At 37.1% G+C, this 16,555-nt stretch overlaps 1 protein-coding gene across 4 annotated transcripts in view; it reads left to right on the top strand.

Annotated features, from left to right (window-relative positions):
* Window positions 1-16,555, top strand: part of Prdm10 (PR/SET domain 10) — a 93,419-nt gene that overhangs the window by 28,849 nt on the left and 48,015 nt on the right. For all 4 annotated transcript variants that reach the window (XM_015499044.2, XM_048796224.1, XM_048796226.1 and 1 more), the window contains 3 exons: window positions 1,882-2,067; window positions 5,609-5,773; window positions 7,896-7,955. In XM_015499044.2, the coding sequence (XP_015354530.1) occupies window positions 1,999-2,067; window positions 5,609-5,773; window positions 7,896-7,955 (294 nt within the window). In that variant the 5' untranslated portion in view covers window positions 1,882-1,998. The remainder of the gene's footprint in view (window positions 1-1,881; window positions 2,068-5,608; window positions 5,774-7,895; window positions 7,956-16,555) is intronic.

Raw genomic sequence — 16,555 nt, 5'->3', positions numbered from 1 at the left:
TTTTTTTTTTTTTTTTTTTTTTTTTTTTTTAATGGGGGATTGAACCCATAGGAACTTAACCACTGAGCCATTTCCCCAGCCTATTTTTATATTGTTTTAAAGACAGGGTCTGCTGAGGGTGACCTTGACCTATTTGATCCTCCTGCCTCAGCTTCCTGAACTGCTGTGATTACAGACATACCCCATCATGCCTGGCCTAGTTGATTTAAATTTTTTTTTTTTTTAAGTTATAGATGGACACAATACCTCTATTTTATTTACTTATTTTTATGTGGTGCTGAGGATTGAACTTAGTGCCTCACACATGCTAGGCAAGCGCTCTATACTGAGCTACAGCCACAGCCCTAATTGATGACTTTTGATACATATATTCTCTATGTAACCATCACTCCAATCCAGATTCAAGATAAAAGATATTCCCATTTCTCCAGAAAGTTCTTTCATGCCCCTTTGTTTATACATTCAGTTTTTGGTGGACATGGGTGTTAAGTACTCTTTGAATGGGGAAAGGAAGAGTAAGGTGTATGCCAGGTGAGTGAGTGTGGGGGATGGTGTAGGAGGGGTGAGGATGGCAGGAACAGGCTCCTGAGTGACTCAGAAGATGGTTCCCATGCAATTTGGACACAGCAGTTCCTGTATTCCAGAGCTAGGCACAGACATAGGGTGTTCTAGTATCTTTCTTTTTTGGGATATATTTTGGTTCAGAGATTAGAGGATGTGTGGTCTAAAAATGTGCAATTAATAATGGAGAACATTCTGACTGGCAATTGGCTCATAGTCTTTCTTATCTGACTTTATTGGTGTTCTGATCATCTTACTTTTTCCTGTCTACGTCTGCTACTTTACTGGGAGATTGGGAAGAACTATCAGGTTGGCTGCTGCCATGTTAACACAGCATTTCTCATGTGATATCTAAAATGTCAATGACTTATTGTTAAATAGGAAGATTATTGCTTTAAAAGTCTATTTGGAAAGGAATAAGACTTTAAGATGTAGATTTTATGCATATTGATGCTTAGTAAAACTTGATTTGGTCATTGATCATTCCTGTACTGACCAAATGGGAAACAAAATTTATATTTTCACTCACAAATTGTGACCCAGAAAGTCTAGTTCTCTATACCTGTCATTTTCCCCCTTGTTTTATGTCTGCTATTATTATTCTATTCATATTAAGGAGAGATGGTATAGGCAGGTAGTGTCTACCAGAAAAAAGCTTGGGCTACACAGTGATCAGATTAGGTTATGAACTTATAATTTGCCTGTGTTTAATGTCTGGAAAACTGTTCTCAAGATAACTAAAATTACCTTCAGCATTTTTAATGATGGTTACAGTATATATACAGTGTATATACGTTTACACTCTTCCTGACGAGTGCCTAGAACACACCAAACACACGATACATGGTATTATCATTCTAAATGATTTCTTCATTTGCTCAGGTGTATTGTCTTTTTTTTTTTGGTGGGGTATCGGGAATTAGAACTTAGGGACACTTGACCGCTGAGCTTCATCCACTATTTTGTAGGTTGTTTTGAGACAGGGTCTCACTGAGTTGCTTAGTGCCTCGCAATTGCTGAGGCTGGCTTTGCACTCGCAATCACCCTGTCTCAGACTCCTGAGCCACTGGAATTATAGGTGTGTTGCCTTTTTTTTTTTTTTTTTTATTATTTTTTTAAAGATGTTGATGGACCTTTATTTAATTTTATTATATTTATTTATATTTGGTGTTGAGAATCGAACCCAGTGCCTCATACATGCTAGGCAAGCACTCTACTACTGAGCCACAACCGGAGCCCGGTGTGTTGCCTTTTAACAAAGCTTTTTCTCCCCCTTCTTTGATAAAAAGTAATTAATTAAAATACATTGTCTCTTCCCAGACACACTGCAGAGAGACCTTTCTGTCCTTCCTGAGCGCACAGATGCTGGACAGATGATTGTCCTCTGCCCTGTGCTGCTGTAGGTGGCCCAGACTTGGAGCTGTCCAGCAGGAAAGTATGGATTCCAAAGATGAAAGCTCACACGTGTGGCCGACGTCTGCAGAGCATGAACAGAATGCCGCACAGGTGAAGGGTGTTCTCTTCCAGCTGGCTAAGGATAGCAGTGTTTTTGTTGGGTTCAGTTTGCTGATAGCTAAAGAAATAATAGCTACTTTATAGTAATGAGTAGTTGGGAGGGAGTTGACAGGAAGAACTTGTGCATAGCACTCTGAATGCTCCATTGCCATGTTTCACTGTGATTTAGAAAAACCCATATCCACTCCCCCACAGTCTTGGTTCCCTGCCCCAGGCTTCTCTGCCTTATTTGCAACTTAGTTTCAGTTTTTAGACCCTACTTTATTTTTCATTTTTGGCGTTGAAAGCCTCAAACTGTTGTTTCTATTATGCCATTCAGTATAAGGTTTTGATTCTATGTGAGTTATAAGATAACAATGTATGTTTATAAAGTGAGTGGCCTTTTCTTTTAAATTTAAAATGTAAACTTCTAAATGCAAATTGTCCCATTATGAGTCACAAATTTTGGTTAGTCATTTATTTAAATACTATTGTCATTGATAATCTCTGGCTTTTTCTTTTCTGTTAGCTTTCTCTCTCCCTCTCTCTCCTTCTCTCTCCTTCTCTCTCCCTCTCTCTCTCCCCCTCTCCCTCTCTCTCCCCCCCACTCTCCCTCTCCCTCNGCATAGTCTCTAGACGTGAAAGCACAGTCTCCACTTTGTTTCTGAAAATGAACATGTGTGACTCCCCACACACCTCTCTTTCTTTCTTTATCCCAGGGGCACTCTACCACTGAGCTATATCCCCAGCCTTTTTAAATGTTTTTTTAAAAAAAACATTTTTAGATGTTGATGGACCTTTATTTTATTCATTTATTTGTATGTGGTGCTGAGAATTGAACCCAGTACCTCACACATGCTAGGCAAGTGCTCTACTATTGAACCACAACTCCAGCCTCAATCCCTAGACTTTTATTTTATTTTGAGACAGGGTCTTGTGAGATTGCCTGAGGCTGGCCTCCAGTGTGCTCTCCTGCCTCAGCTACTTCCTGAGTTGCTGCCTGGCTGATCTTTACCTTTTGACTTGCTGGTGGAACCAGCTGCATTTTCTTTTTCTTTGCAAAGGGGACTCATATGTTGCTCAAGCTGATCTCAAACTCCTGAGCTCAAGTAATCTGTGTGCCTTAACCTCCTGAGTGTCTGGGACTACAGGCTCGTGCCACAACCACCTGGATTCACCTGCATGTTCTTTTGACTTCTTGGTAGAGGCACATCTCTGCATTTTTTTTTTTTTTTTTTTTGGTGTGGATTTGAATTTGGAATGGGTCAGCAGTACTAGGGAGCCATGTTTTATTTGTGACCAAAGTATAAAACTTAATTTTTATTCATTAGGATAAATGTGAAGTTTTTGTTCAAATTTTTATTCAGTCACATAACTACAGTACTATCATAAAAATCAGGAAGTCAACATTGAAACATTCAAATAGGTAAGTCTTATTTAATTTAAGCAATATCATTTATATTATAATATGTAAAACTGATCATCTGCTATGAATTAAAAGTCTCAGTCTGAAAACTTAAAAAACAGCAGTTGTAGCTGGGTGCAGTGGCACATGCCTGCAATCCTAAGACTTAGGAGGCTGAGGCAGGAAGGTCACAAGTTCAAGCCCAGCATCAGCAACTTAGCAAGAACCTGTTTCAAAATGAAAAATAAAAAAGACTGAGGGTGTAGCTCATAGCTCAGGGTAAAGCACCCTGGGTTCAAACCCCAGTACAAAAAAAAGAAAAAAAGAGAGACAGTTTCATAGTGTTCTCATATATTTTGCTTATCAAAAAGCAAAACAAAGGTGAATATGGTTGTGATGTGGTATATAACCAGAGTCCCTATCTCTGGATAACCAAATAACAGATAGCTAAGGCCAGGAATCCTCCATTATATTCTCTCTCTCTCTCTCTTTTTTTTTGTACTGGGGATTGAACTCAGGGGCACTCCACTACTGAGCCACATCCCCAGCCCTTTTTTAAATTTTATTTAGAGATAGGGGCTTACTGAGTTGCTTAGGGCCTCAATAAGTTGCTGAGGCTGGCTTTGAACTCATGATCCTCCTGCCTCAGCCTTCCAAGCTGAGGGCCACCTCGCCTGGCCCCTTATATTTTTTTTTTCCTAGTCATTCATGCTCTTGGCTAGGAAATCTGATTCTGGTGGTTTTTTTTTTTTTTTTTTAATTCTTCAAATTCTGATTGGCAGAATCTGAGTGAGGAAGACCAAGCAGAAAAGTTTATATCTTAGATGGCTCATCTTTTTGGGAAATGTTTTTTCCTTCTTTAAGCACTGGACCTAGTTCAAAGCTTTGTTAATGAACAAATCTGTATAAACTTTATCTTCATGGATAAATCAAATTTACATAGAAGACAGACTAATCATTTAGTATAGAAGTGGAAGTTTGCTGTATTCCTGTGATGTTTAATTTACATTTGGCTTCTGGGTTTCTTTCTGGGGATTAAGTTAGTTTATATCCGCTTTGGAATCTATTTCCCCACTGGAGAAAACTGACAAAAATGTTAGGTCCACTGCCAAGGCAGTGGAACGGTAAGGGTCCTAACCTGAAAGCGTGATTTCCACATCAGTACATAAATGATCTCTCTCCTAAATGTGTACTTCAAGCATCTGTTTCTAGACCTTCAGTCTTGGGCATTAGGCCACATTCCAAGCTGTAGCCCTCATAAATGCAGTCCTACATGCTGACCATTCAGAAAGTATTTTATAAAACTCAAGTTTTTGCTTTTAGTTCTTTAGGTTTTGGAAGATAGAAAATTGTTTACCCTGATGACAACTAAATATTTGTCTAGAACCCCTTAAAAGTTTTTTATAAGGATTTTCTGTGTGTTTACCTCGCTGGCAAAGAAGAGTTTTGTTATTCATTTATTGATTCTGCTAACATTTCCTGATATGCCTCCAGTATGTTCTTTTAGTGTGAAAGAACTTATAGGAAAGAATATGGACTTATTTAAAATTTTTTTTTTTAGTTGTAATTGGACATTATACCTTTATTTTGCTTATTTATCTTTTATGTAATGCTAAGGATCAAACCCAGTGCCTCGCATGTGCTAGGTGAGTGCTGTACCACTAAGTCACAACTCCAGCTCCTAATATGGCCTTATTTTAATAGCTAACTTAAAGGAACTGTTATAAAATAGTTTTTTTTTTTGTGATATGCTGAGAGCAATTGGCTTTTGAGGTCTTGACATATTTGTTCACATTGCAGAATAATTTGTATTTTATATTTTTTTTGGTGTTGTCAAAGAGGAATCTGCAGTCACTTTTAGCAGGATCAATTAACCCCCTACCACCTGTGACTCCCCAAAGGAGTTATCTGCATTAGACATTTGAGGCAGTGGAATTTAAGTCATTCTCTCACATTAAGTGATAAATCTATGACACAGTTCTTACACTCTGTCTCCTAGTCTCTTAGATGGAACTGCCTAAATTCTCATTCTTCTTTCATTGGGGATATTTTAGGAGTGCAAATGTGCTTTCTTGGCTATGTACCTTTGTGAGATTGATTTCTTTTTACAAGAATAATTTCTATAACTTGTCTGTTTTTTTGCACCAGGTGCACTTTGTTCCAGATGCTGGAACTGTGGCTCAGATTGTCTACACTGATGACCAGGTCCGTCCACCCCAGCAGGTGGTGTACACGGCAGATGGTGCCTCCTACACTTCAGTGGATGGTCCCGAGCACACACTGGTATACATCCATCCTGTGGAAGCTGCACAGGCATGTGAAGAATTAGTGTTTTTTAATTTGTTAATTAATTAATTAATTCAGCAATTACTTATATTTATTCTATGCCAGTCATTATGCTTGGTACTGGTGAAGCAGGTAATGTTCAGATAAGATTTATGTTCTCAAGGAGCTCATAACCAACTCATCAGAGGAAGAGATCGTTCATTTAATTTAAATTAAGGCTAATAAGTATTTAGAGCACTAGTTTTATATCAGTTCTTCTCTCTAGTGACTAGATTGTGAATTTGTTACTTTTTTTGAGTATCAGTAACCAGGCATTTAGTTCTATATAGCTTAATCATAGATGGTTCAGTGAAAATGTATTGTTTATTTCAGTTAAATGTATAAGCAAAAAGTTCTAATAGCTTATTAAATACCCTTTATTAATAACCTACTGATTCTTAGTCTATAACAGAAGCCATTGTGTTTACTGGTAAAAGCTGTACAATTTTAGCTACTTTAATTTTTTTCCCAGTGGCTTGAACTTCCCAAAGATACGACTCTAGTTTACAAATGTTATTTTCTATTGTTCATACTTTACAACGTGTAAAGTACCTTTAAATATGTTTTTATGTGTTAATGTTGAACCTAGGGCCTTGTGCTTGCTAAGCACATGCTTTACCATGAGCCTATTCCCAATTGCCAAACACATGTTTTTAAAAAACAAATTATATACTTTGTGGTAGGATCCTGATAATAAAATTTGCCCCTCATACAATATTTAATCAAGAGACTTCCAGTCACTCACAAGAAGATATGAGGCTCACCTAGTTAATACTTTTCTAATTTATATAATGATGAAATTGCCAAATACTTTGATGGTACTTTTGGAATTCCTCTGCTTAGGTTTAGTCCTCTAACTCTATTAAAATAAGACCACATAATTTATGAAAAGAATGTCCTGTGCCCAACTATAGTTTATTATGATGTTACTAAACATCTAAAGTTTTTAAAAAATATTTATTTTTTTAGTTGTAATTGGACACAATACCTTTAATTTTATTTATTTATTTTTATGCTGTGCTGAGGATTGAACCCAGGGCCTTGCACGTGCTAGGCAAGCGCTCTACCACTAAACCACAACCCTAGCCCCTAACATCTAAATTTTGATAATTTAAAAAAGTCAAATATGAGAAATCTGATCCTGCCTGAAACCGTTCTTTACATTTTTCTGGAATTAAAATTTAACCATAGGATGCTGGAGTTGTGGCTCAGTGGTAGAATGCTTGCCTAGCACATGTGAAGCACTTGGTTTGATCTTCAGCACCCCATAAAAATACATAAATAAAGGTATTGTGTCCATCTACAATTAAAAAAAAAATTTAAAAAAGATTTAATCATAGTTCTTATTCCCGTAAGTTTGTTAAAATCTTGGGCAAATTAAAATCTTTTAAAAGCTTTAGAAGAGAGCATATTTTTGGGGGTCAGGATGTTAACCATGGTGCCTTGGCTATGATATAGTCGTGAAGATTTTCTTTCTTTTCTTACTTTGCTGCAGTATGACCCCACTAATTGTGATCACTTTTTCTTAACTTGTATTGTGACTTTACTGGCTTTTTCCAAACCTATGGGACATTAAGTTCAATTTATATTACTTCTACTTCTCTTCTGATAATAAACATGAGTTTGTATTTGATAGCATTGAAAACCCTGTTTTTATGATAATCTTCTCTGTGTCTATATATCTCCTTCCATTTTCTTTGAATCACAAATCTGTTCCAGTGAATGATGTTATGTGAATATATATATATATATTCACATATATATATATAACCTTGTTCTTACATGTCTTGTATATTTTCATGACATACCATTTTAATTAGGTATGACATTCAACCTCAAGATAGGCTTTGGTTAAAAGTAAAATAGTGAAACATGTTAGCCATGTGAGATCGTTAGACATACCATCTCATTGGAGCCATCTGAATGAAAAGCTTTCTTTAGCCAAATGTAAGATTGCTATCTATATCTTCTTTATTAATGAAGAATTATCAGCTATGATGGTAGATAACTCTCCTAAGCATTGGTGCTTAGCAGTAGTATGATTTTTCCTGTGTAGGCAAATGTCTAAAGAGCTATTGATAATTTTTTTTCTTTTTTTTTTTTGGTCTAGACTCTGTTTACAGACCCAGGCCAGGTAGCTTATGTCCAACAGGATACTACAGCTCAGCAGGTAATGACTTACGTTTTTGTTGTTTGTGGATAATACTGTGACTGTCAGTTCCCTGGAATTTTCCTCTAGTCCTCTGCCTGGTGCTATTTCTGAATATTTTTTTCTTAAATACTAAGAACATTCTCTGAGAGCTTCTTTTCATGGAAACAAAGCAAAACGTAACATAATACTAACACACTCCAGTCAGTAAATATTAGAGTGGCTGGTAATAAAAAGTGATTTGTCAGAGAAGTTTTTTTTTTTTTTTTTTTTTTTTAAAAAAAAAAAACAAAAACAAAATCATATACTGGAGAGGCAGAATCACTTGAGCCCAATAGTTTGAGATCAGTCTGGGCAACATAGTGAAACCCCCATCTCTAAAAACCAAAAAAGGATATAAGCAGTACATTGGTTCATGCTCCAAAGAATAATCATGAAACTTTTTTCTTTTCGTACTAGGGATTGAACCCAGGGTCTAACACATGCTGGGCAAGTGCATTGCCATTGAGCTATATCCCCTACCCTTTTTATTTTTAGACAGGGTCTCACTACATTGCCAAAGTTGGATTTCAACTTGCATACTTCCTGCCTCAGCTTTTCCAAAAACTGGGATTACAGAGATGCACCACCTTGCCCCCTGCTAATGATGAGTTTTTAATGTGTCTTTTTTTTTTGGAAATGTTTTTGTACTTGTTCTATTTTTAAATACTGAAGAAATATTAGCTTAAATTATATTTCAATTTGGTGATAGCCTTCCTCATTCTGGCTTCTGAAAAACTGAAATTCTTCTTGATTTTCTCTTCTTTTTTAATACTGTAAAGAACACTATCATGGATGTCATATTAGATTATTTCCTTTGGCTAAGTCTCCCAAGGAGGAATGGTAGAGACAAAAGATATTCACATTTTAAGTTATTTAAGAACCAAGTTTGGGCTAGGGGGTGTAGCTCAGTGATAGAGTGCTTGCTTAGCATATACACGGCTCTGGTTTGGATCCTCAGCATTGAAAATAAAAAGAAATAAGAACCAAGGTTTTGTTTGAAAGTGCATAAAAATACAGGAATAAAAATCAAATAAAGGCCTAGAATCCCAAATTTGAATTGGAATATCAATACGAACTCAAGATATATTTTCTCTTCCAAAAAAACAAAAACATGTTATCAGGACTGGGGTGTAGCTCAGTGGGAGAGCATATGCATTGCATGTATGAGACCTGGATTTGATCCCCAGCATTGCAAAAAATGTTCTGTAGTTCTGGTCACTGCAGAGGTGTAGAGACATAAGGATCAGTCTCGTATTACCGAGCATCCCTAACACCCCTCAGTGTGGTCTCTAAGTACAGATCTCCAGTAAAAGGAATTAGAGCTTCTTGAAGAAATGTCAGATTTCAAAACTAGGGGAAGGAATATACAAGATGAATTTGGAGCATCTCATCTTCTCAGAATGCAAAGGAGTTGTTAAAAACTTCTGGTGTCCTACGGAAGCAACTCAAGATGTAATTTGCAGGGGCCAAAATAGGACAATTGATCTGTCAGAAAGGCTAATATCTATAATCGATTAAAAGTACTTAAATATACTTATAGTCTGCATATTCATTTTGATATTGAAAGAAATAACTCATTGGTCACTTTTTTCATGATGCTAGGGACCACCACATTATCCTGAAAACTGGTAAATGAAGGGAATGAAGTACTTTCTCTCTGGAAGTATTCAAGTAACCAGTTACTTCATGAAGGACCTTCCTTCGTTCGTTCGTTCGTTCGTTCCTTCCTTCCTTCCTTCCTTTGTTCCTTCGTTCCTTCATTCCTTCCTTCCTTCCTTCCTTCGTTCCTTCCTTCCTTCTTCCCTCCCCCGCCTCTTTCTCTTTCTCTTTTATTTGTTCTTTTCAGATATACATGACAGTAGAGTGTATTTTGACATATTTTATGTACATGGAGTATAACTTATTCTAATTAGGATCCCATTCTTGTGGTTTTACATGATGTGTAGTTTCACTGGCGGAAATTTTTTTTTCCTTCTTAATATTTATTTTTTAGTTGTAGTTGGACACAATACCTTTATTTATTTTTATGTGGTGCTGAGGATAGAACCCAGGGCCTCACACGTGCTAAGCAAGCGCTCTACCGCTAAGCCACAACCCCAGCCCATGGTGGAAATTTCTTTATAGAAGCATTCCAACTAATAAATATAGCACCATTTGTATTCCGTAATGACATATGAATCTAGGCAATGATTAGCAACAGCATACTAAAACCACTAAGAAAAGTTGGTTTTAGAGAGAAATTTTGTAATAAATCAGAATAATAGCAGCTTAAACCTCTGACCCTTCTTAGTATTGCTAGAAGAGAGAAAACCATTCATTACATGCCTCCTGGTGTTGGGTACTTCTGACATTACTGTATACCATGTGTGAAGTATTCATCCCCCAAAAATCAAACCTGAATCTGATTGAGTCTCTAGATTCAGCTGCCAGATTATAGGAAGCATGGTTCACTAATGAAGTTAAAAAGACACACAAGATTGTAATTAGCAAAATCTAACCTGTGGGAAACTCTAGAATAAATGGTCTGGCTTATTTATTCATTTGTTCTTTTGCTGGGGATGGAACTCAGTGCTTAATATATGTTAAAGAAGTGCTCTGTCACTAAGCTACCCCCTTAGTCCTTGACTTTTTTTCCCTACAAATAAAACACAAGCAAAAAGAGGAGGTAAGAGAGCTAACAGATTAAGAGACTTCAGGAACATTATTACTTAGACGCAATATATGGTCCTTGTTTGGAAACTGATTTGAACAAACTGAAGGTAAAAATATTTATGAGACAATTGGGGAAATAGTATTACTAACTGGATATTGATAATACTAAGACAATTTTTTAGATATAATATATGAAATATAAAATAATTTTGTAGATATATATTAAACTATTTACAAATGAAAATGTATAACATTCTAGGTTTGCTTCAAAATAATCTAGAGAGGAAGAAAGTGTAGGAGATTAGTTAGATGTAAGATGGGCTATGACACTTCTCAGAAGATGATGTACAATCAGTCAACAAATGCATGAAAAAATGTTCATCATCGATAGCAATTAGATAAATGCAAATCAAAACCACTCATCTCACTCCAGTCAGAATGGCAGCTATTCATACAAATAACAATAAGTGTTGGTGAGGATGTGGGGAAAAAGGTACACTCATACACTGCTGGTGGAACTGCAAATTGGTGCAGCCAATATGGAAAGCAGGATGGAGATTTCTTGGAAAATTGGGAATGGAACCACCATATGACCCAGCTATCACTCTCCTTGGTCTATACCCAAAGGACTTAAAAACAGCATACTACAGGGACACAGCCACATGAATGTTTATAGCAGAACAATTCACAATAACTAAACTGTGGAGCCAACCTAGATGCCCTTCAATAGATGAATGGATAAAAAAATGTGGCATATATACACAATGGAATATTACTCAGCCATAAAAGAGAATAAAATCATGGCATTTGCAGGTAAATGGATGGGTTAGAGAAGAAATGCTAAGTGAAGTTAGCCAATCTCAAAAAACCAAATGCCGAATGTTTTCTTTGATATAAAGAGGCCAATTCATAGTGGGATAGGGAGTGGGGGCATGGGAGAAATAGACGAACTCTAGATAGGGGAGAGGGATTGGAGGGGAAGGGAGGGAGCATGGGGTTATTAATGATGGTGGAATGTGATGATCATTATTATCCAAAAGTACATGTATGAAGACATGAATTGGTGTGAATATACTATGTATACAACCAGAGATATGGAAAATTGTGCTCTATATGTGTAATAAGAATTGTAATGCATTCTGCTGCCATATATAAATTAAAAAAAAAGATGGGCTATGAGTTGATAATTATTGAAGTGGAATGGCAAGTGCATTAGGTTTATCATAATATTCTCTATTTGATATATTTTTGAAATTTGTTTTTACAAATGGAAAAAACTATTTTGATAAGACTTTAAGTTGCTTTTGGATACTGAAAAAATGGATATTCTTGGGGCTGGGGTTGTGGCTCAGTGGTAGAGTGCTCACCTTGCATGATTGAGGCGCTGAGTTCGATCCCGCCACAACATAAATGTAAAATAAAGATCTTGTGTCCACTTAAAACTAAAAAATATTTTAAAAATGTATATTTTCACCCAAAATATATGAGTATGCCAGTTTTCATGCTGCCTTGCCACATTGGTTATTTACATTCTTTTCAAATTTTGCCAATCTGATAAGCAATATCAGATTGGCAGATTTGTTGGTCAGAGGATTTTAATATTAAGGCATAGATTTAATTAAAGGACTTGTTGCTGTTTGCACTTCAAAGCACCCTTCATCTTTTCCAATCTCCAGAAACAATCTGCTTACTTCATGTTTTGTACAAAAGGAAAGTTGCTCTTAGCCCCATGAATCCTGGCATTGTAAAGGCAGTGTAACTGTTGTGTTAGCATCTTTCTTTTCCTTTTCCTTTTTTTTTTTTTTTGGATGCTGAGAATGGAACTCAGGGCTTAGTGCATGCTAGACACATGCTCTATCTCTGAACTACACCCTTAGCCCCAGCATCTTTCTTTATTGTAGTTTCCTTTCAATCAGCACAGCTTTTATTTCTGGTTTTCATACCTCGGCAGTTGTCATTCTACGTGGTGACCTGGATAAATTCTGGATAGAAAATTGGGATGAGGATTTAACACAGATGATATTTGCATTTGTTATTGTTGCCTTAGTGAAAAGGTTTCTATTTCCAATTGTTTTTAGTGGTAGCAAAATCTGTTTAAAGTCCTTTTCATATGTGCCTTCCCTTGTCCTTAAGAAAAGCATGCATAGTCTCTAGACGTGAAAGCACAGTCTCCACTTTGTTTCTGAAAATGAACATGTGTGACTCCCCACACACTGAGAAGAAAATATGCTGCACTGATAATTGGTCTCAGTAGGAACCAAGAAGCCTTCTGTCGTGTTTGCTGCTGTCCAGTGGCGTTTCATATTCCACTTCTCAGATAAATTGTATCCTAAAATACATTGTGTAGCTTCAGAAATAATTATAGAGTGGCATTAAATGGAAGAAGAACGAATACCATAATTTAAACCAATTACTTTTCCTTTTACTGTATTTGATTGTACATGACAACACATATAGACACTAAAATAATTTCATTTCTTATTCTTTTCCTATAAATAAAATAGCACATGTTGCTTACCAACTCACTGCCTGGCTAGTACCTTAGGAGCATGTGTGTTGCCCTGGCATCCAAGTTTACCTTTGCTGCCCTGGTTGGATAGATTGAATTCCAAATTCTGAATTCCCTGGGGGCCATTGTGATGAAGTAGAAAAAGCAGGGCAGAGGCAAAATTTGAATTTCACTCTGCCTTTTAGGAGCTGTGTGATAACACTTGGACTCAAAGGAATTTAAATATATGCCTGGCACTCAGTAAATGTCAGTTGAATTTGAATCAGACAAATTTGCAGTGCATCCTACTGTGTGTTCAGGTCTATACTCGCTAGAAATACATAGCTCTTATCTAGACACGATCATCAACCCCCCCACCCGGGCCCACCCCAGCCCTTCAACAGTAGTTTTCTTGGTTCTGGTGTACATTCAACTGCTTTAGCATGAGTCCTTAAAAGATAATGTGGAAGTATTCAAGTCTTTCCTTTGACAGTCTTTTGGGAGTATCCCAGCATGGGGGAGGTGAAGATTGTGGTGATATTTTGATGTCAGCTTTCTCAGCACTGGCAAGAAACCAACAGCTACCTTACTGAATGAGAGTCCTGACAGCATTTATTGGGAACAAAATATATATCATCTTAGCTTTTCTAGAATAACTCTGAATTGCTGAATTCATTCTTCCAGGATGTCCTGGCAGAGAGATAAAGAATTTATGAGGAGCAGAGGTGTTTGTATGCTTTGGTTTGTTTAGTATGTGATAACATTCATCACTAATGCTGGCATGAAATTTAAGTGGTTTAGAATAAAGGGTGACAGAGTAAACAGTGCTCTGAAATGGGGAGAATGAAGTAGCTTTCTTGTAGGATGTGATGAGGAGGCCAAAGCCATTGCATTGCCGGAAGTCCCCTGTCCTCTTTTTGTCTCCATGTCCCCTTGTTCTCACCCTCAGGCAGTATTTTCTTCTGTTTCTGTTGAAGCTGAGGCAGGCTGGGAGTGGTGACTTGTCCCCAGACCTTTTTATATTTTATTTAGAGAGACTCTTTAAGACTCTTTAAGCAACTCTTGCTGAGTTGCTTAGGGCCTTGCTAAGATGCTGAGGTTGGCTTTGAACTCATGGTCCTCCTGCCTCAGCCTCCTGAGCCACTGGGATTACAGGCATACAACACTGTGCCTGGCTGAGACCTCATCTCTCTCTCTCTCTCTCTCTCTCTCTCTCTCTCTTTTGAGGTATTGGGGACTGAACTTAGGGGAACTCAATCATTGAACCATATTCCCAGCCCTATTTTGTCTTTTATTTAGAGACAGGGTCTCACTGAGTTGCTTAGTGCCTTGCCATTGCTGAGGCTGGCTTTGAACTCGTTATCCTCCTGTCTTAGCTTCCCAAGCTGTGAGACCTCATCTTTTAATAAAAGTGTTTTTAAAAATTAAAAATAGTAAAAATAAAACATGTATTCTAGGGGTGGGGATGTGGCTCAAGCGGTAGCGTGCTCGCCTGGCATGCGTGTGGGTTCGATCCTCAGCACTACATACAAACAAAGATGTTGTGTGCACCGAAAACTAAAAAAAAAAAAATAAAAAAAAACCAAACAAATAAACATGTATTCTATTTGAGGTAGCTGATTTTATGTGATTTTTGGAGCCAGAGTGTTTCAAATATTGAGCAGTGGTCTTTAAACTATCCCAACAGGCTGTGTTCTATAAATACATTCAGTACTGTTTCTTCATAGATTTAGATGCATAACAACAACAATAACGAAAGAATGTCTCTGTGAATAGTAGCAAAGAGTTTTTCTAGTTGCCTGAAGGGATTGAAGTCATTTCCCAAAAGGCCACATATAGTTCAACAAACTATATTCACACAGTCTTAGTTGAACAAATACTCTATGCTCAGCAATATTGTCTTTTAAAGTTATAGAGGAAGTATATGATGTCACCTTGGTCCTTTTTTTTTTTTTTAAAGAGAGAGTGAGAGAGGAGAGCGAGAGAATTTTTAATATTTTATTTTTTAGTTTTCGGCGGACACAACATCTTTGTTTGTATGTGGTGCTGAGGATCGAACCAGGGCCGCACGCATGCCAGGCGAGCGCGCTACTGCTTGAGCCACATCCCCAGCCCGTCACCTTGGTTCTTAATGAAGTTAAGATTATAATTATAATAATTATGCTGAGTACTAAGTGCCAACGATGCTGTTACTGCCCTTACATGTATATTGTTTCACTTTATCCTCACAACAACCATTTTGGTATATATTCATGTGTCCATTTGACAAATGATGAAACCGAGGTTCAGAGAAATTTAATAACTTGCTAAGTAGTGGGGTCAGGACTCTTTCTAAAATCTGTCTGATTTCTGAGACCATGGTTTACTTCCTAAGGCATAGTTGGACAGCCAAGATGGACTTGTAGAAGTGAATACTCAGGGACAAAGCAGATGGTGGTTGGCAATGGATACAAGGCTATGAGGAATGGCTAATGTGTGAGATGTCAGAATCAAAATTCTCAAAGATCTTAGCAGACTGGAATAACAGGAGTAATGAAATTTATTGGAGATAAATGCAAAATCCCCCTTTTAAGTAAAAAAGCAGCTATTTAAGTCCTGAGGAGGGGAAAGATGGTTTAATAAACTCTGTGAGGGGGAAAAAAGGACTTGGCAATTAATTTTAATTATTGGCAAGTTCAGGTTCAGTTCATACTGGAAGAGTAGATGTCATAGATGCTAGTACTGTTTGATGCTATATTCATAAAAATATGGAATCCATTGAGAAATAAATGAAGGCAAGAGGATCAGAGACCTGGTAGTTCAGGCATGTGAGGAATGATTGAATGAATTAGGGGTTTTTGGTCCTCAAGTGTTTAGTTCACATTGCTGAAGGATTAGACTTATTCTACCTAATTCCAGAGGAAAGTCCTAGGCCCTGACCAATGAATGGAAGATGTGTGTGGGGAGATTTGGACTAAGCAGAAGCTGTCGGGGCTATCCCAGAATGATCTGGGCTGCCTGGTAAGGAAATGAGGCTCAGGGTTGTGGAGATCTGGATTCTGTGACTCTTAAATGCTATAGGAATTTGGAACATAGGGGGTTTAGTCAGAGAGGCCTAGAAGCAACATATAGGGCTCATTGGGAAACTGAAACATAATTTGATTTAGAAGATTGGTGAGGGAAGAACATTCTAGGAGAAGAAAATGGTATATGAGAAGTAGAAAGAAAAGGGAGTAGATATATTTAGATGCTTGATTCATTGAATAGGGAAGGGTACATGACATGAATATGACCTATGAACTAATTGGGCAGGAGAGATAATACTGAATAAAAGGAATCTAGGGTATAATATAACTCCATAACACATGAGAAGCAGGAGAACTTCTTTTTTTTTTTTAATTTTTATTTTTTAGGAGAACTTCTTAAGGTGCCATTTATTTTCTACCCATGTATTTGATGA

Source organism: Marmota marmota, unplaced genomic scaffold (genome assembly GCF_001458135.2).
Source record: "Marmota marmota marmota unplaced genomic scaffold, marMar, whole genome shotgun sequence".
NCBI classification, from domain to species: Eukaryota; Metazoa; Chordata; class Mammalia; order Rodentia; family Sciuridae; genus Marmota; species Marmota marmota.
The sequence above is the reverse complement of the archived record's forward strand: the minus strand, read 5'-3'. Positions and strand labels throughout refer to the sequence as shown.